Source organism: Ranitomeya imitator, chromosome 4, assembly GCF_032444005.1.
Source record: "Ranitomeya imitator isolate aRanImi1 chromosome 4, aRanImi1.pri, whole genome shotgun sequence".
In the NCBI taxonomy this organism is placed as follows: Eukaryota; Metazoa; Chordata; class Amphibia; order Anura; family Dendrobatidae; genus Ranitomeya; species Ranitomeya imitator.
The window spans coordinates 280948751-280969875 of NC_091285.1; the positions used below are offsets into that span (position 1 = coordinate 280948751).

The following is a 21125-nucleotide window of genomic DNA, read 5'->3' on the forward strand; positions in this document are numbered from 1 at the left end:
GCCGCCTAGGCCGCCGCATCTCCCAGTCCCAAGCACACGGCCACCTGGGCCGCCGCATCTCAGTCCCCAGCACACAGCCGCCTGGGCCGCCGCATCTCTCAGTCCCCAGCACACAGCCGCCTGGGCCGCCTCATCTCTCAGTCCCCAGCACACAGCCGCCTAGGCCGCCGCATCTCCCAGTCCCAAGCACACGGCCACCTGGGCCGCCGCATCTCAGTCCCCAGCACACAGCCGCCTGGGCCGCCACATCTCTCAGTCCCCAGCACACAGCCGCCTGGGCCGCCGCATCTCCCAGTCCCCAGCACACGGCCACCTGGGCCGCCGCATCTCCCAGTCCCCAGCACACGGCCACCTGGGCCGCCGCATCTCTCAGTCCCCAGCACACAGCCGCCTGGGCCGCCGCATCTCCCAGTCCCCAGCACACGGCCACCTAGGCCGCCGCATCTCTCAGTCCCCAGCACACAGCCGCCTAGGCCGCCGCATCTCCCAGTCCCCAGCACACAGCCGCCTGGGCCGCCGCATTTCTCAGTCCCCAGCACACAGCCGCCTGGGCCGCCGCATCTCTCAGTCCCCAGCACACAGCCGCCTGGGCCGCCTCATCTCTCAGTCCCCAGCACACAGCCGCCTAGGCCGCCGCATCTCCCAGTCCCAAGCACACGGCCACCTGGGCCGCCGCATCTCAGTCCCCAGCACACAGCCGCCTGGGCCGCCGCATCTCTCAGTCCCCAGCACACAGCCGCCTGGGCCGCCTCATCTCTCAGTCCCCAGCACACAGCCGCCTAGGCCGCCGCATCTCCCAGTCCCAAGCACACGGCCACCTGGGCCGCCGCATCTCAGTCCCCAGCACACAGCCGCCTGGGCCGCCACATCTCTCAGTCCCCAGCACACAGCCGCCTGGGCCGCCGCATCTCCCAGTCCCCAGCACACGGCCACCTGGGCCGCCGCATCTCCCAGTCCCCAGCACACGGCCACCTGGGCCGCCGCATCTCTCAGTCCCCAGCACACAGCCGCCTAGGCCGCCGCATCTCCCAGTCCCAAGCACACGGCCGCCTGGGCCGCCGCATCTCTCAGTCCCCAGCACACAGCCGCCTGGGCCGCCGCATCTCTCAGTCCCCAGCACACAGCCGCCTGGGCCGCCTCATCTCTCAGTCCCCAGCACACAGCCGCCTGGGCCGCCGCATCTCTCAGTCCCCAGCACACAGCCGCCTGATCTCTCAGTCCCCAGCACACAGCCGCCTAGGCCGCCGCATCTCCCAGTCCCAAGCACACGGCCGCCTGGGCCGCCGCATCTCTCAGTCCCCAGCACACAGCCGCCTGGGCCGCCACATCTCTCAGTCCCCAGCACACAGCCGCCTGGGCCGCCGCATATCCCAGTCCCCAGCACACGGCCGCCTGGGCCGCCGCATCTCCCAGTCCCCAGCACACAGCCGCCTGGGCCGCCGCATCTCCCAGTCCCCAGCACACAGCCGCCGCATATCCCAGTCCCCAGCACACGGCCGCCTGGGCCGCCGCATCTCCCAGTCCCCAGCACACAGCCGCCTGGGCCGCCGCATCTCCCAGTCCCCAGCACACGGCCGCCGCATCTCCCAGTCCCCAGCCGCCTGGGCCGCCGCATCTCCCAGTCCCCAGCCGCCTGGGCCGCCGCATCTCTCAGTCCCCAGCACACAGCCGCCTGGGCCGCCGCATCTCCCAGTCCCCAGCACACGGCCGCCGCATCTCCCAGTCCCCAGCACACGGCCGCCGCATCTCCCAGTCCCCAGCACACAGCCGCCTGGGCCGCCGCATCTCCCAGTCCCCAGCACACAGCCGCCTGGGCCGCCGCATCTCCCAGTCCCCAGCCGCCTGGGCCGCCGCACGCCGTCAGACTGGCTCCTGGGTGAGCGTCTGGTCTAGTTCACAGTCTAGTTCGCTGACGTCACTTCCGGGGCACAGCCAGCGTGGGGGGGGGGCAGATATCCCAGACGAGTGGTCAAAATGGCGGCCGCACAGTTAACGGATGAGGAGCTGATTCGAGAGCTGAAGCGCTCTGGCGTCATGCCGGGACCGGTCACGGAAAGCACCCGGCCGGTCTACCTGAAGAAACTTAAGAAGCTGCGAGAGGAACAAAGGCCCCGAGCCGGGAAAACGCGGTTACCACACCACAGCCCGGCGGTGGATGGCCACTCGGAGAGCCCAGGAGCCCGCTCGCTGCCCGGGGACGTGACGCACAGGCGCGGCGGCCGGCACTACCAGCAGGCGGAGGCCGCTAAGCAGGCTCACGTCGTGGGCTTCAGCTCGGACGAGTCGGACGGAGACTCTGCCCTGGGGGCGCATGGCGGGCGCCGGGAGAGGAGCAGCCCCCCGCATGAGAGGAGCCCGGCCCGGCGGGACTGTGCGGACGAGGTAGACGGGCGGAAGGCGCCTGTCTGGTGGGGGACGTGCAGGCTCCGGACGGAGGCGGCGGCCAAGAGTAGGACCGTGAACGGCAGCCGCCTCTCCTACTGCAGGGGCTACTCCGACGAGGAGGACAATGTGGAGGAGCCGCTGCCGAGCCGCCGGAGCAGGCGGCCTGTGACCGCACCGCCCCGGGACAACGGCATGGAGCGGAGCACGGCGGCCTGGGACCGGGAGGAGGCCCCGGCGTCTCCTAGGCAGCGGCCCCCCGCAAGGCAGCCTCACTGTCCGGACAAGAGCAACAACCACCTGGGGGCGGCGTACAGCGCGGACGGGCCCCGGCTCTACCTGACCGGCAACAACCATGCCGGCTCCAACCACAGCCCCTACCCGTACACCAAGAAGAGGCCGCACAAGCCGGCCGAGCCCGAGGAGGCGCTGCTGCAGCAGTTCCGGGGCGGCGAGGTGTCCTCCAGCGCCCACTACCTGTCCATGATCCTGCTCACGGCCGCCTTCCTCTTCTTCCTGCTGCTGGCACTCACCTACCTGGGAATGAGGGGCACCAGTAAGTATAGTCCATGGAGATGGAAGCATTCCTGGTGGTCCAGTCCCTCACCATGCTGCCAAGTGCAGGGTGGATGGCTACATATGTGCCACGGCCATACACTTGTACTGAGAAGATCTCCTCCTGATCTCCACCATAGCCCGCAGGGAATCTAACATAGTTTCTTACATAGGGGTGGTGTGGCTTTATTAGTGCACTGGTTTTGTGACTGCTGCAGCCAAGCACCAGACTTGGTGATAAGGGAGATGCTGCAGCCGGTCATTGTCTGCAGCCGGTCATTGTCTGCTGTGATAATAGGTTGTAGACATGACATCACTGATGTAACGCCTATAAACAAAGGCCAGTGGGGGCTTCAACTTGCAAAAACCTTCCCAGGCCCATGGTTTGGCTTCCACACCAGTATCTCTCTAACACCAGTGCCCTGTGACAATGTGGATGCCTGACCAGGGACCTGAAAATCTTGCTTAATGCTAGTAAATGCTGCTTATTTTGTTATTGAAGCATAAGATTTCTTAAATCACATTTTTTATTGAAGCCGTCTAAGTGTATAGGAACTCTTTTTTTCCATGCATACTTGTGCCGTAGTTTGACCACCTTTTGGGCTTTTTATTTCTTTTCATTCTAATTCCAGTTAATGTTGCAATCTGTGGGTCTTCTCTATAGAATTTTTTTTTGGCAGCCAGCAGAGGATCTAACAGAATATTGTAGGAGAATGATGATCTTGCATTGCATATTCTAGTATTCTCTAAGATGGCTGCATGCCATAGTGGCTACATATGTAATTTTTGTTTTTTAAGATGTTCCCCAGGAAAATAAGTTAAAGGGAATCTGTCACCCCATTTTTCGCCTATAAGCTAAGCCCACCGCCATCAGGGGCTTATCTACAGCATTATATAATGCTGTACATAAGCCTCCAATGTAACCTGAAAGATGAGAAAAACAAGTTAGATTATACTCACCTGGGGCGGTCCGGTCCAATGGGCGTCGCGATCCGGTCCGGGGCCTCACATCTCCATACAATGATGTCCTCTTCTTTGCTTCCTGTCGCAGCTCTGGTGCAGGTGTACTTTATCTGCCCTGTTGAGGGCAGAGCAAAGTGCTGCAGTGCACAGGCGCTGGGCCTCTCTGACCTTTCCTGGCGCTTGCGCACTACTGTACTTTATAAAGTACACCTGAGCAGGAGCCAAAGCAGGAAGCAAAGAAGAGGATGTCATTATATGAAAAAGGGAGGCGCTGGACTGCGACGCCCATTGGACCGGACCGCCCCAGGTGAGTATAATATAACTTGTTTGTCTCATCTTTCAGGTTACATCAGGGGCAAATCTACAGCATTACAGAATGATGTAGATAAGCCCCTGGTGGCCGCAGCTTATATACGAAAAATGGGGTGACAGATTCCCTTTAAAGGGAACCTGTCATCCCCAAAATCGATGGTGAGGTAAGCTCACCGTCATCAGGGGCTTATCTGCAGCATTCTGTAATGCTGTAGATAAGCCTCCAATGTTACCTGAAAGAGGAGAAAAAGAGGTTAGATTATACTCACCCAGGGGCGGTCCCGCTGCGGTCTAGTCAAATGGGTGTCTCGGGTCCGCTCCGGCACCTCCCATCTTCATTCCATGATGTCCTCTTCTGGTCTTCACGCCGCGGCTCCGGTGCAGGTGTACTTTGCCCTGTTGAGGGCAGAGGAAAGTAGTACTGCAGTGCGCAGGCGCCGGAAAGGTCAGAGGCCCGGCGCCTGCGCACTGCAGTACTTTGCTCTGCCCTCAACAGGGCAGACAAAGTGCGCCTGCACCGGAGCCGCGACGTGAAGACCAGAAGAGGACGTCATGGAATGAAGATGGGAGGCGCCAGAGTGGACCTGAGACACCCAGTTGACCAGACCGCAGCGGGACCACCCACTGGGTGAGTATAATCTAACCTATTTTTCTCCTCTTTCAGGTAACATCGGCGGCTTATCTACAACATTCCATAATGCCCCTGATGAAGGTGAGCTTACCTCACCATCGATTTTGGGGGTGACAGGTTCCCTTTAAGTCCTGAAAGGTGATCAATAGATTGATTGGCTCTAACACATGGCACACCCAGTGATCAGCTGTTTGCTCTGGCTGAGGCGTACCATGCATGGAGCTGAAATGCTCCTATTCATGAACGCATACATGCTTTTCTTAGGAATAGATAGGCCCCAATTCATCACTGTTGCAGTGCATAAAAGACCTTGAGAAGCCATATTTTTTGCACAGTGTAAGCTTGCACAATTTTTCTGACTTTTGGCTAGCTCTGCAAAAAACCAATGTGCAGATCTGGAGCAGAGCATTATGGTGCTTGTGCGTCTAAGGACAAGTTGTAGTGTAGAGAAAGATTTGTGGCATAAAATGGTCTTTGACTGGATGGAGTAAAGGTACCTTCACACATAACGATTTAGTTAACGATATCTTTGCAACGTCACGCTTTTTGTGATGTAGCAACGATCCCGCAAACGATATCTTTGTGTTACAGCGACCAATGATCAGGCCCCTGCTGGGAGGTCGTGGGGAATGATCAGGACCTTTTTTTTGGTCGCTGATCACCCGCTGTCATCGCTAGATCGGCGTGTGTGACGCCGATATAGCGGTGTTCACCTGTAACCAGGGTAAATATCAGGTTACTAAGTGCAGGGCCGCGCTTAGTAACCCGATATTTACCCTGGTTACCATTCTAAAAGTAAAAAAAAAAAACAAAAAAAAAAACCCACTACATACTCGCATTCCGATGTCTGTCACGTCCCCCGGCGTCAGCTTCCCTGCACTGTGTCAGCGCCGGCCGTAAAGCAGAGCACAGTAGTGACGTCACCGCTCTGCTTTACGGCCGGCGCTTTTACACAGTGCAGGGAAGCTGACGCCGGGGGACGTGACAGACATCGGAATGTGAGTATGTAGTGTTTTTTTTTTTTTTTTTTTTTTTTAACACTTACAATGGTTACCCGGGGACTTCGGCATAGTTGAAGACAGTTTCAACGATGCCGAAGTTGTTCTCCGATCGTTTGTCGCTGGAGAGAGCTGTCTGTGTGACAGCTCCCCAGCGACCACACAACGACTTACCAACGATCACGGCCAGGTCGTATCGCTGGTTGTGATCGTTGGTAAATCGTTTAGTGTAACTGTACCTTAACCCCTTACCGGCATCGGACGTACTATACCGTCCGATGCCGGCTCCCCTGCTTTGATGCAGGGCTCCGCGGTGAGCCCGCACCAAAGCCGGGACATGTCAGCTGTTTTGAACAGCTGACATGTGCCCGTAATAGGCGCGGGCAGAATCGCGATCTGCCCGCACCTATTAACTAGTTAAATGCCGCTGTCAAACGCAGACAGCGGCATTTAACTACCGCTTCCGGCCGGGCGGCCGGAAATGACGTCATCGCCGACCCCCGTCACATGTCCGGGGGTCGGCGATGCGTCTCCATTGTAGCCATAGAGGTCCTTGAGACCTCTATGGTTACTGATTGCCCGTCGCTGTGAGCGCCACCCTGTGGTCGGCGCTCACAGCACACGTGCAATTCTGCTACATAGCAGCGATCAGCAGATCGCTGCTATGTAGCAGAGCCGATCGTGCTGTCCCTGCTTCTAGCCTCCCATGGAGGCTATTGAAGCATGGCAAAAGTTAAAAAAAAAAGTTTAAAAAAATGTGAAAAAAATAAAAAAAACATAAAAGTTTAAATCACCCCCCTTTCGCCCCAATCAAAATAAATCAATAAAAAAAATATCAAATCTACGCATATTTGGTATCGCCGCGCTCAGAATTGCCCGATCTATCAAATAAAAAAAAGTATTAACCTGATCGCTAAACAGCGTAGCGGGAAAAAAACTCGAAACGCCAGAATTACGTTTTTTTTTGTCGCCGCGACATTGCATTAAAATGCAATAACGGGCGATCAAAAGAACGTATCTGCACCGAAATGCTATCATTAAAAACGTCATCTCGGCACGCAAAAAATAAGCCCTCAACCGACCCCAGATCACGAAAAATGGAGACGCTACGAGTATCGGAAAATGGCGCAATTTTTTTTTTTTTTTTTTTTTTAGCAAAGTTTGGAATTTTTTTTCACCACTTAGATAAAAAATAACCTAGTCATGTTTGGTGTCTATGAACTCGTAATGACCTGGAGAATCATAATGGCAGGTCAGTTTTAGCATTTAGTGAACCTAGCAAAAAAGCCAAACAAAAAACCAATGTGGGATTGCACTTTTTTTGCAATTTCACCGCACTTGGAATTTTTTTCCCGTTTTCTAGTACACGACATGCTAAAACCAATGATGTCGTTCAAAAGTACAACTCGTCCCGCAAAAAATAAGCCCTCACATGGCCAAATTGACGGAAAAATAAAAAAGTTATGGCTCTGGGAAGGAGGGGAGCGAAAAACGAACACGGAAAAACGAAAAATCCCCTGGTCATGAAGGGGTTAAGGGTGGTTTCACATTTTCAGTTCGCAGGGTTTCTGATGTATACATCCGCATGCGTCTTGATCTCCTATCTTTAACATTGTAGACGCAGGTGCATGCATTCATCCGCGTTTGCTTAGAATTTTTTGGCCTCAAATTTTCACCGCCATATGCTTGCGGAAGGAGTGTGTCAAAACGCATTACAGTCTATGGGAACGCAAGGACATGCGTTCGCTTGCGTTTGCCCAAGGGTCTATATACAGAAATCCCATGAGCCACACCCATTGGGATGGCTTGTCAATGAAATTCTCCTTGAAAAATGTTTTCATAACAAAAGCATGCCATAAACGCAAACGCGTGCAAACGTTTTTTTTTTTTTTTTTATCCGTCATGCGTAAGTTGATGCGGATAAAAAACCGCAGCGTTATCATGCCATTCTGTTGCGTACGAAACTCTGCTGACTCAACTGCAAATGTGAACCTGTCCTTAGATACGTGGAGAGGTGAACACCACTTTTATGATGTCTGACTCCACGCCCTTTTAATGAGGGTCCATGTTGAGCAGCACTAGTGATGACTCTGGGCAACTGACTTCTGGTCTCGGAAACTAAAATAAATTACTGCGAGTGCACATTTAAAAAAGAAAAAAGGTTGTTCGAAGCTGTCTGTCACTACATTGCTTCTATCTAGCCACTGCAGAACAGATTTCAGTTGATCGGCTGTGGTGGGGGGATCGTTTTGGGTGCTGCCTATTGGACAATCACCGATCTTATAGCTGATAGGTCATCATTTGTTATGGGGTGTATAGTGAGTTCTGGAGCAGCTAACTTCTGAATTGGAAGGGAGTGGTTTAAAGGGAATCTGTCAGCAGGATTGTGCATAGTAACTTACAGACTTTGTCAGGTCGGTGCTATTATACTGATTAAAATGATACCTGGGTGATGAAATCTGTCTTGTGGTCGTTTTTAATCTTTTCAGTTTTGTATTGAGATGCCTGTGCTGCAGGGTGGGCCTGGAGGGGGAGAGCCGCTGCTGGTGGTGGGAGGGGTCTTCATGTGGTGCTCTGATTAGGTATTCACAGTGCAGCCTGCTGACAGGTTACTGATCCCTCACTGACCTGCCCCCTAGTTTACATAATGAATATATGTACATACTGTAGAAAAAAACAACACACTTCTGCAGGCAGGTGGCAGCCATGGCACCTCTACTGCAGCATAATCTCATGTTTAGCGTTCAGTTAATAAGTATTCTTGATGTTACTGAGCGAGTGTAAAACATACATTTTGAAAATGATGCCTGTGCAGTAGCTGCTATCGGGGTTGGTGTATAGAGATCCGATAGTTACTATTGAGCTTGCGGCGCCATCTTGCTGAAGAAGAGTGAAAACATGTCCTCCAAGATGGCGCCACCCGCCTCTGCAGTAGCAGCTCTCTGTGATCTCCAAGAGCTTCTACTGTGCAGGTACGGGTGGCGCCATCTTGGAGGTATTTATTTATTTTTTTCTTCTCCAGTAGATGGTGCCGCCGGCTCATGCGCAGTAGCAGCTATTGAGATCACAGCTAGGCGCTGCTACTGCGCAGGTGTGGCGGGCGCCATCTTTCATTTTCAAATTTTTTTTTTTTTCTTTAGTTGAATAACAGGAATAAAATGTATTATTGGCACACAAAACATGCGATTATGCTGCAGGACCCACGTCTGGCACCTGCCTGCAGAAGGTTTTTTTTTTTTATGTACAGATATTCAGTATGTAAACTAGGGGGCAGTTCAGTGAGGGATCAGTGACCTGTCAGTAGTCTGCATTATGAATACCTAATCAGAGCACCACATGAAGACCCCCCACACAGGCCGCCCCACAACATGGGCACATCATTAACTACAAACTGAAAATAAAGATTAACCCCTTAATGACCGCCAATACGCCTTTTAACTGACCTGACATATAAGAGAATGGCCTCCCCATACAGATGACAATCCAGCATCTGTTGGTTGTACACTATAGCTGACAACTTGCTGTATCAGCCACGATCAGTATTTGCACCGTCCAAATCTGTTTAACCCCTTAGATGCTGCTGTCAATAGTGACTACTTCATTATAAATGGTTAACAGAGTGTGGGGGCTTCTTCTTTATCCCAATTGGTGCACTTAGATCATGATTTTGTGGTCTTGATGTTTGCGATGGCAATTCATGACCAAGTAGCGGCCTTAGGGTACCGTCACACTATACGATTTACCTACGATCACGACCAGCGATATGACCTGGCCGTGATCGTAGGTAAATCGTAGTGTGGTCGCTGGGGAGCTGTCACACAGACAGCTCTCCAGCGACCAACGATGCCGAGGTCCCTGGGTAACCAGGGTAAACATCGGGTAACTAAGCGCAGGACCGCGCTTAATTACCCGATGTTTACCCTGGTTACAAGCGTTAAACTAAAAAAAAAAAAACAGCACATACTTACATCTGGTGTCCATCAGGTCCCTTGCCGTCTCTGCTTCCCGCACTCAGTGACTGCCGGCCGTAAAGTGAAAGTGAAAGCACAGCCGCTGTGCTCTGCTTTCACTTTACGGCCGGCAGTCACAGTGCGGGAAGCAGAGACGGCAAGGGACCTGACGGACACCAGAATGTAAGTATGTGCTGTTTTTTTTTTTTTTTTTTTAGTTTAACGCTTGTAACCAGGGTAAACATCGGGTAACTAAGCGCGGTCCTGCGCTTAGTTACCCGATGTTTACCCTGGTTACAAGCGAACGCATCGCTGGATCGCATCGCTAGATCGGTGTCACACACACCGATCTAGCGATGACAGCGGGAGATCCAGCGATGAAAGAAAGTTCCATACGATCTGCTACGACGTACGATTTTGAGCAGGATCCCTGATCGCTGCTGCGTGTCAGACACAGCGATATCGTAACGATATCGCTGGAACGTCACGAATCGTACCGTCGTAGCGATCGAAATGTTATAGTGTGACGGTACCCTTAGAGTCTGTCGGCTGTAGTAATCTGTTTAGAAGTTAGCAACATTTAGGTGGTAAAAATACACATTTTCATTTCTGTCATGTCACTTTGCATTAATTCCTGTAAAGCACCTGAAGGGTTAATAAACTACCTGACAGCAGTTTTCAATATGTTTAGGGGTGCTGTTTTTAAAATGGTATCACGTTTGGGGGTTTCCCAATATATGGGACCCCTACAGTCACTTCAAACATGGATAAGTCCCTAAAAAATAAATGTGGTAAATTTCTTTGAAAAAATGAAAAATTGCTGCTACATTTTTAAACCTCCTAAAATGCTAACAAAATAAAATAACATTTTACAAATGGTGCTGATGTAAAGCCGACATGTGGGAAATGTTATTTATTAATGGTTTGCTGTTGTATGACTATCTGGATTAAAGGGATAATTATTCAAATTTAGAAAATTGCTAATTTTTTAACATTTTTCTCAAATTTTTTATATTTTTTTATAAATAAACACAAAAAATGTTGAACTAAATTTACCATTATCATAAAGTATAATGTGTCACGAAAAAACAATCTCAAAATCACTGGGATTTGTTGAAGCGTTGCAGAGTTATTACCACATAAAGTGACACTGGTCAGATTTCAAAAATTTGGCTCGGTCACTAAGGGGTTAAACAACCACAAGACGGATTTCATCACCGAGGTATCATTGTAATCAATATAATGTCTCTGAGCAGACACTGTAGCTTACTGTGCATGATCCTGCTGACAGATTTCCTTTAAGACACACACTTGGCAAGACACGTATATGCACATGTTCTTTTCATTAGACTAGATTTGCTTAGTACCTGATGATAGTGCACGCTTTTCAGGAGGTGGGCAAGTTGTAATACTTATGCATCTGTGCCTGAAGTCTCCCACTTAGGCTATGTGCACACGGTGCAGATTTGGCTGTGGATCCGCAGCGGATTGGCAGCAGTTTTCCATGTGTTGTACAGTACCATGTAAACCTATGGAAAACCAAATGCGCAGTGCCCATGCTGCGGAAAATGCCACATGGAAACGCTGCGTTGTATTTTTTGCAGCATGTCAATTCTTTGTGCCGATTCCGCAGCGTTTTACACCTGCTCCTCAATAGGAATCTGCACAAAAACCACAGGTAATCCGCAGTGCGTTTTACCTGTGGATTTAGCAAAAACGGCACTGCGGAAAAATCCGCACCATGTGCACATAGCCTTAAAGTATGAGGCAGCCTAAAATCAGACATACCTTTTTTTTTTTTTTTTTTTTTTTGGACTGAAATTTTAAAACATTATAGGCCTCAGGTTATGGTAATACACAAGCAAATTATTTTTTTTCAACACTTGGGGTTTGACACTTGGTTAACATCTGCTGGTAGTGGAAATTCCCGTTTGCTTCTGTTTAATGTAGTTTATGGACTTATGCACATGTCAAGGATTCTATATACTGGCACAATAATGGCTACTGCAGGCTCTCAAATTCTGTAATTCATGATTGTGTTGTAATGGTATTTCTTGCAGGTCGTCTATCAATCTGTGGCATCTGTTAAAATCTTGACTGTTATAGCCTTCATAGCTGGGATCTGTGTGTTGAACAGGCTAAGCTCTGATCACTGTAAACCATTTAGGCTACGTTCACATTAGCATTGTGCGGCGCAGCGTCGGCGACACAACGCATGCACAACGCAGGGTTTTGTGACGCATGCGTTCATTTTTTGCATGATTTTTGGCGCAGAAAAAACTGCATGATGCAGCGTCCTCTGCGCCCTGACAGTTGCGCCACAATGACGCATGCGTCACAAAACTTAATACAACGCATGTCCATGCGCCCCCCCATGTTAAATATAGGGGCGTATGACGCATGCGTCGCCGCGGCTGCGTCCGACGCTTCGCCGCACAACGCTAATGTGAACGTAGCATGCTGCTGTCGGCTTGACAGCATTTGTTTAGTTGTCAGCGTTGTGCACTCCCAGATAGGCTACCATGTCAGCTGGGATCTTGCTTTAGGTCCATGTTGCTGTCATTTGTGTACTTCTATGACGCAAAGCCACTGTTCCCCACCAACCAAGACCCCAGAGAAAATCCGACTCTGGGGGCGCTATTCACTTTTTCCACAGCGCCGTTAGTTAACGTTACCCTCAACTCCCGCCGTTAAAAGGCGTATCGGCGGTCGTTAAGGGGTTAAACTGATTTTAGAACTATTTCTTTGTTTATAAATAAATTTAAAAAAAAGCTTTTGCCACATGTGTAAATTTGTTCCATCAAAAAATAAAATTAAACTGCACGTTACACGCCGTAACGTGAACATTGAAATTACCCGCCTTTTCTGTTTTGTTTTTTTTCAATACTTTGTTTTAAAAGTTTAAAAAAAAAACAAACTGCAATTTGTTTGGCAAAAAGGCCCTCAGAGCTGTCCTAGCCCTTAAGGGTTGAAGCTGAAGATGTAATTATAGGTCTATAGCTGTATATGCCTTATTCAGTATTTGCTATAAATGGGCACCCGGTTGTGAGGCTTCAATGGCTTGGTAATCAAGGATGGAACTTGGTTCCTTCATAACTTTATATGTCAGTTTTTCATAATCTGGCACAGTGCAAATTCCTGTAAATGCACTTTTTTTCCCCCCTCTTAATTCAGCAATTCATGACGTTGTTTATGGTTTCACGGACTACAAAGATGTGTGGAATTTTAAGACTTAAACTAAATATACTAAATTTCCAAATGAGGCATCGATAAGTTGTTATGCATAAATGTTTCTTTTGTCTTTAAAGGGGTTTTTGTATACCAAAGCCTGCGATTTTCAAAGTTTCCTAGTTAGCATTTGACCGCAAATGAGTTTTTGTGCTATATAATTTCTTAATGCATTCCGACCCATTTACTGTTAAGGTCTTCGGTTTACCATGGTACCTCTGTTTACATCCTTTATACCTCTTGTAACCACTGTAGCAAATATGACCTCGGCAGTCTATTGACAGATACTTCTTCAGCTGGTGATTGGTATGAGCAGTCTTGTGGGGACATAAAGGATGTGACTAGGCAGCCGGGTGGGGGGTCTCAGGGAACTTAGCAGGGGTGGCAGGGTGTAAATGTAAGTATGTGTTAGGCCTGTCCCACACGTCCAGATAATTCCGGTACCGGAATTGTCCGTGTGCTTACGTAGCACATCAGTGTGGCACACGCGCGGCAGCCGTGTGCCGACTGAGGACCACACGGACCGTGCAGGAGACAGCGTTAGTTAAGCGCTGTCCCCTGCGTGCGGTACTGAAGCCGGAATTCATTCCTTCTTCCCAGCAGCGTTCGCTGGAGAGAAGGAATGAATAATTTTTTTTTTTTCCCCTTAAAAATAAAGTTTGTGCGCATATTCCTCACTGTAATGAGCGGGACCATGTGACCGCTCACACAGCACAGGCTGCAGCCGCTGAGAGGAGACATCGCTGGAGCTGGGTGTCGGTGAGTATTTCCTGGCAAGCGGGGGGCGCACAGGGGATGGGAGGCGGGAGGGGACGCACAAACTTTATTTTTAAGGGGAAAGAAAAAAAAAATTATTCATTCCTTCTCTCCAGCGAACGCTGCTGGGAAGAAGGGATGATTTCCGGCTTCAGCACCACACGCGGGGGGGGGAAGGACAGCGCTTACAGTAGCGCTGTCTCCTGCACGGCACACGGACTGCACACGGACAGCATCCGTGTGCGGTACGTGTTTTACACGGATCCATTGACTTTAATGGGTCCGTGTGAGCCGTGCGTTCCCACACACTGACATGTCTCCGTGTTTTTCAAACGGACACACGGTTTATTTTAATGTGTCTGCGTGAGTCAGTGTCTCCGGTACGTGAGGAAACTGTCACCTCACGTACCGAAGCCACTGATGTGTGAAACCGGCCTTAGGCTACGTTCACATTAGCGTTGCGCGCCGCTGCGTCGGCGACGCAACGCACGACGCACAAAAAAGCACGCAAACGCACGCAAAAACGCTGCGTTTTGCGACGCGTGCGTTTTTTTACGAAAATCGGACGCACGAAAAATGCAACTTGTTGCATTTTCTTGCGTCTGACGCTAGCGTCGGAAACGACGCACGTGTCAGAAAACGCAACAAAAAAAACGCATGCGTCCCCCATGTTAAACATAGGGGCGCGTCGCCGCTGCGTCGCCGACGCAACAGCGACGCACATTAGCGGAACGCTAATGTGAACGTAGCCTTAGGGAGTGTACTGCCTTCTGTGACTATCCCAGCTGTGATTGAAAATCTACGTGTTAGCTGAATACCAGACAACTGTAGGAATACGGGTGCACACCAAAAAGATAAATCCAGTATGGTCCATAAAAAAGTGGCACTCGCCATCCAATTAAAACAGTCGTTTATTTAGTCCATAAAACGAGTACAGCAGTAGCGGAAACCTTCTGTGCACAGGACCCGTTGAAGCGCAGTCAGCACAAAATGGCCGTCGTCCACAGAAGGTTTCTGCTCCACTGTACTCGTTTTATGGACTAAATAAACGACTGTCTTGGATGGCGAGTGCCACTTTTTTTTTTTTTTTTTTTTTTTTTACTAGAAGTATACTACTTAATGTAACCGACTTGCTGCTTGTGGACAGATGTTTAAATATTTTGGACACATGTCTTGTTCACACAACAAAATAAGGAGTCTATGCTTGTGGAAGCCACCCCACTGCCATGTCTCTGCCTCTTCCAGGTTTTAGTTTACAGCGCTGCTGCAATGATGTCCTGTCTACAGTATGTGACCACTGCAGTTAATCACTAGCCTCAGCTACGTTATGCAGTTGACTTAATCACCTCTGAGGCAAGTGGTTGGAGCAGCAGGGACCTGTTAAATACTTCTTGAGTTTGTATTTTAAAGCATTAGGTGTGTGTGTGTGACCCAAATTTCTGTGAAAACAGATAGCCATGTTAAAAGACAAAATGCATACTTTAGTTTGCATTATTGTATAACCTTACATTAATACTAAAATTATTCACTTTTTATCCCTCCCCCCTTTTCTTAGTAAGAAGTACTGAAGATTTACCTGGTGATGTAAGTATTATATATTTCTTGTTCTTAAAAACCTGTATAGCAGGAGATGGCAGTCTTGGTTTCATCTGACAATTTGGTGCCAACACCAAACCCAACAGCCGTAGTAAAATTTAATCGGGCGTTTCAATCTGAAACATTTATGGCCTATCGGAGATGTTGTATAAGCTACAAATGATAAGTGGAAGTTCTAGAAAGAGAACCTCACATGCAGCTTTCACTACCATGTTTACTACACCCATAAACTAAAATAAGATGGCCTCTGTAAATAACCACCTTTACATTTGCTTTCTGGCATGGGGAAATAACATGCGAGCAGACAGATGAATATGTCAATATGCTTGTGGGGCTGCAGAGAATGGCATTGTAGGCTTTGTGTAACTCTGGGACGCAGGTTGTCCACTTGTGCCTTACATTATTTTACATTTTATTATGCAAAAGCACAGTCCTTTTGAACTTGAAGCACCACTCCAACTTTTTTTTTTTCTTCGATACCGTTGGCGTGTTACAAGGGTCTGGCAACTTACCGTATATACTCGAGTATAAGCCGACCCCCCCCCCCCTAATTTTGCCACAAAAAACTGGGAAAACTTAAGGCCCCTTCACATTTAGCGACGCTGCAGCGATACCGACAACGATCCGGATCGCTGCAGCGTCGCTGTTTGGTCGCTGGAGAGCTGTCACACAGACCGCTCTCCAGCGACCAACGATGCCGGTAACCAGGGTAAACATCGGGTAACTAAGCGCAGGGCCGCGCTTAGTAACCCGATGTTTACCCTGGTTACCATCCTAAAAGTAAAAAAAAACAAACAGTACATACTTACCTACAGCCGTCTGTCCTCCAGCGCTGTGCTCTGCACTCCTCCTGTACTGTCTGTGTGAGCACAGCGGCCGGAAAGCAGAGCGGTGACGTCACCGCTCTGCTTTCCGGCTGACCGACGCTCACAGCCAGTACAGGAGGAGTGCAGAGCACAGCGCTGGAGGACAGACAGCGGTAGGTTAGTATGTACTATTTGTTTTTTTTACTTTTAGGATGGTAACCAGGGTAAACATCGGGTTACTAAGCGCGGCCCTGCGCTTAGTTACCCGATGTTTACCCTGGTTACCAGTGAAGACATCGCTGGATCGGTGTCACACACCGATCCAGCGATGTCAGCAGGAGTCCAGCGACGAAATAAAGTTCTGGACTTTATTCAGCGACCAACGATCTCCCAGCAGGGGCCTGATCGTTGGTCGCTGTCACACATAACGATTTTATTAACGATATCGTTGCTACATCACAAAAAGCAACGATATCGTTAACAATATCGTTGTGTGAAGGTACCTTTATTGACTCGAGTATAAGCCTAGGGTGGAAATGCAGCATTTACCGGTGAATTTCAAAAATAAAAATAGATCATTATTTCCCCATAGCTGTGCCATATAGTGCTCTGCACTGTTGATATCTCCCCATAGCTGCCATATAGTGCTCCACACCGTTGATATCTCCCCATAGCTGCCATATAGTGCTCTGCACCGTTGATATCTCCCCATAGCTGCCATATAGTGCTCCGCACCGTTCATATCTCCCCATAGCTGCCATATATGCTCTGTACCGTTCATATTCCCCCATAGCTGTGCCCCATATATGCTCTGCACCGTTCATATTTCCCCATAGATGCTCCATTGAAAGCTGTGCCATTGCTGCTGCTGCAATAAAAAAAAAAAACACATACCTCTCTTGCTTGCAGCTCCCGGCGTCCGGTCCTGGCGTCTCTCTGCACTGACTGATCAGGCAGAGGGCGCCGCGCACACTATATGCGTCATCGCGGCCTCTGACCTGAACAGTCAGAGCGCAGAGACGCCGGGAAGATGGAGCGGCGGCTGGAACGGGGACAGGTGAATGACATACTTACCTGGTCCCGGCGTCCGGCTCCTTCCCCCGGACAGCTGTCTTCGGTGCCGCAGCTTCTTTCTCTATCAGCGGTCACCGTTACCGCTGATTAGAGAAATGAATAGGCGGCTCCGCCCCTATGGGAGGTGAAGCCACATAGTCATTTCTCTAATGAGCGGTCCCACGTGACCGCTGAAGAGGGGAAGAACTGCAGCACCGAAGACCGTGGGACGGCAGGGGGAGCGCCAGGATCGCTGGAAGCAGGTAAGTATGCCTCAGCGCCCTCTCCCGCCGACCCTGCCACCCACCTTGACTCGAGTATAAGCCGAGAGGGGCACTTTCAGCCCAAAAATTTGGGCTGAAAGTCTCGGCTTATACTCGAGTATATACGGTAGATTTAGTTGTATTATATTTACAGCTACTGTCTTCAGCTTTTCTTGCCAGCTTGTGACCTCAACTTCTGACCGGAAGTCAGAGGTAATGGTCACAAGCTCTCATTGTTAGGGTATGTGCACACGATGCAGATTTAGTGCGGAACTGCAGCAGATTTTTCTGCAGCAGAAACGCTGCAGAACTGCACCGTGATTTACAGTACAATGTAAATCAATGTGAAAAAAAAAAAAAGCTGTGCAGAAAAATCTGCGCAGAAACGCTGCAGATTTCAAAGAAGTGCATGTAACTTCTTTTGTGCAGTTCTGCAGCATTTCTGCACCCCTCCATTATAGAAATCCACAGTGGTAAAATCTGCACAAAAACTGCACAAAACGCACCTGCAGATTTTGCCAGGAGATGCAGATTTAGTGCAGAAAATTCTGCACTATATTTCCTACGTGTGCACATAGTCTTAGTCTATATAGTCTTAGTCTATAAGAACCATCTTCTGGCTTTCGTAGTCTTGCATTGAGTTATGACTTCTAGATCACCCACCAAAACACTGGAGCGATTGGGCACGTCACAAACTACAGAAAATGGCGGTCAGAGAATATAACACTAGGAAATTTTAAGTAGTGGCACCACTCCAGTATTCATCTGTGAGTTTTTCCTCAAGTGGAATTGGGGTGAGAAAAAAATCACAACATGCTTCATATGGCCGCGTACAATGGCCGAGACTCGCCAGTGCAAGTCAATTGGTGAGAGGAAAATGGCACGGCACACGGACCATGATGTAGGCGAGATATATACACCGTATTTTTTGGACTAAGACGCATCTAGGTTTTAGAGGAGTAAATTGGGGAAAAAAAACTGAAGCAAAAAATGTGGTCAGTTCTGTACTTAAGATCGCCTATCCTGGTAAATATGGTCCCCCTCATCCCCATTCTGGTATGCATGGCCCCATCCCAGTCCTGGTATGCATGGTCCCATTCTTATTCTGATATGATTGATTGGCCCCATCCCAGTTCTGGTATACATGGCCCCATCAGAAAAGATTAAAGAAAAAAACCCAAACCATTACTTACCTCGCTTCCTCTGCTCCCTCGCAGTCGCAGCGTCCTGCTCCGGTGCCAGCAGCTGCTTAATGCTTGTAAGCAGCGTATGATGGGGACATCATGGGTTGCTCACAAGCAGAGCCCAACTGCTGGAATACCAGGTGTTCATCGGAGATCGCGGTGCGTATTCATTCCTCTTCATTACCGCACACTGTCAGCCACCTGCTTCCTGCTGCTGCTGGCGGTAACGTGTGCCGATACTTAAGAGAAATGAATAGAATAGAGGTGCTTCCGAAATCTAAGGATTAAGATGTTGCTTTGGACATGTTAGGGTACCGTCACACAGTGCAATTTTGATCGCTACGACGGCACGATTCGTGACGTTCGAGCAATATAGTTACGATATCGCAGTGTCTGACACGCTCCTGCGATCAGGGACCCCGCTGAGAATCGTACGTCGTAGCAGATCGTTTGAAACTTTCTTTCGTCGTCTAGTGTCCCGCTGTGGCGGCATGATCGCATGGTGTAACATATATCGTATACGATGTGCGCATAGTAACCAACGACTTCTACATCGCACATACGTCATGAAATTATCGCTCCAGCGTCGTACATTGCAAAGTGTGACAGCAGTCTACAACGCTGGAGCGATATTGTTACGATGCTGGAGCGTCACGGATCGTACCGTCGTAGCGATCAAAATGCCACTGTGTGACGGTACCCTTAGACATTGCATATTTGCAGGATATGCTATAAATGTCTGATTCTTCTAAGACTATCACTCCAAAATTGGCTGAACCAGCACCTCAGGTAGATGTGAATAGAGACCTGAGCTTGGATGTTGGTTGGGTGATCCTTTATGGAGTTAGAAAGGGTCCAAAGTAAAGCTGTGCTGTATTTGTGGCTGCTTCTCAGTGGTGGAGCTATTCACAACCTATATATTTAAGTATATAATGGCAAAACTGTAAGATAAGAAATGCAATGAGCTCTACTTCTCTTTTAAAATTAGTAGAGATGCACTAAAAATGCCCATGCATGTTCGAACATTTTTAGAGTTCTGTTACCTGTCTTTGACTTAAATAACTTGGTATCATTGGTTTAATAGAAGACTAAAGCATATTAAAAAACAATGTTCTAGTAAAGGGCATAGGTTAAATAGCTGCATATTGTTTGAGATTTTTCATATTTCATTGTTTCAGAAAGCTGAGAAAAATCTTATGAATGCACTCCATAAGCTTCATGACAAGTTGTCAAAAAGAGCAGGTAAGTTTCTACAAAAAGTTTGACAAGTACTTGAGATTGCTGTCACATATTGCCCACTGAACAGTCAATTACACCCATATACATTGCTCAGAATTGTGTACAATATTTCCCCCCCCCCCCCCCCTTCAGTTGTCCATCATGCATGTAGAAGTTGTATATAAATGATTAGTCTCAATTTGATTTTAGGTTGGCCCTTAAACCTTTCCCAACATTGTACGTACTTGATACATCCTGGTCGGCTGGTACTTAACCATCTTAGACGTACTGAGTACGTTCAGGCGATCACCACTGGCACTGGCTGTCAGCTGATTCTGACACCCGGCACTCAGTGGAGTGGTGCCCACAGCGCTACTGGCACTTTAGCTCCTAAATACTGCGATAGCAGGCATTGATAGGGAGGGAGTCCCCTCTGCATACCCGATTTTTGCCTTGGTGGCCCAATGTCTTCATGAGGACATCCAGGTCACCAATCAACGGCAAGCACCTCACCATGCGCAGACCACTGTCTTCGCCTTGTCAGTGCAGCACTGAAAGTTAAAAACCATTGTAATGAATTATAGCAACAATCGGGCTGCTGAAAGTGAAGTCCCGTGTGGGACAATATATGAAAAAAAGAGATAATAAAAATATATTGCCCTGATACATTTTATATTTTTATGTAAAAAAAAAAAGTACCTGTTTAGTACCGCTGCGTCCATGATGACCCGACTCATAAAACTGTTAACCCCTTCAGTGAACCTCATAAAGGGGGAAAAAACTTGCTTTTTCGTCACATCGCCAAACAAAAAGTGGAAGAAAATGTGATCAAAAAGTCTAAATTAAAAAATGATATCTCTGAAAATGTTATCTTGTCCCTCAAAAAACAGCTGCCATAGAGCTTCATCAGCGAAAAAGTAAGTTATAGCTCTTTGATTACAGCGATGCAAAGTAATCATTTCTATCAGTGTTTACTGTGTAAAAGCGCTGAAACGTAAAAAGCAAAAATCACTGCTGAAGTGCTGACCCGAAGTATAAAGCCTTATCAAGTTTGCCACAGGGAACAGCAAAAAAAACATTCTGATGTGTTGGTTTTTTTTCATTCTGCCTCCCTAAAATCAGAATAGAGGGCAATCCAAAAAAAACTTTGCGACCGAAAATGGTACCAATAAAAGTAAAAAAAACAAGCACTCGCATGACTGCTGAAAAATGGTAAAAATTATAGCTGTC

General features: G+C 48.7%; 1 protein-coding gene across 1 annotated transcript in view; it reads left to right on the top strand.

Annotated features, from left to right (window-relative positions):
• The first annotated feature begins 1947 nt into the window (after positions 1-1947).
• LEMD3 (LEM domain containing 3) overlaps positions 1948-21125 on the top strand; it is a 109079-nt gene continuing 89901 nt past the window's right edge. Inside the window, exons 1-3 of the mRNA XM_069764684.1 lie at positions 1948-2938; positions 15331-15359; positions 19856-19919. Coding sequence (XP_069620785.1) covers positions 1975-2938; positions 15331-15359; positions 19856-19919 — 1057 coding nt within the window. The 5' untranslated portion in view covers positions 1948-1974. The remainder of the gene's footprint in view (positions 2939-15330; positions 15360-19855; positions 19920-21125) is intronic.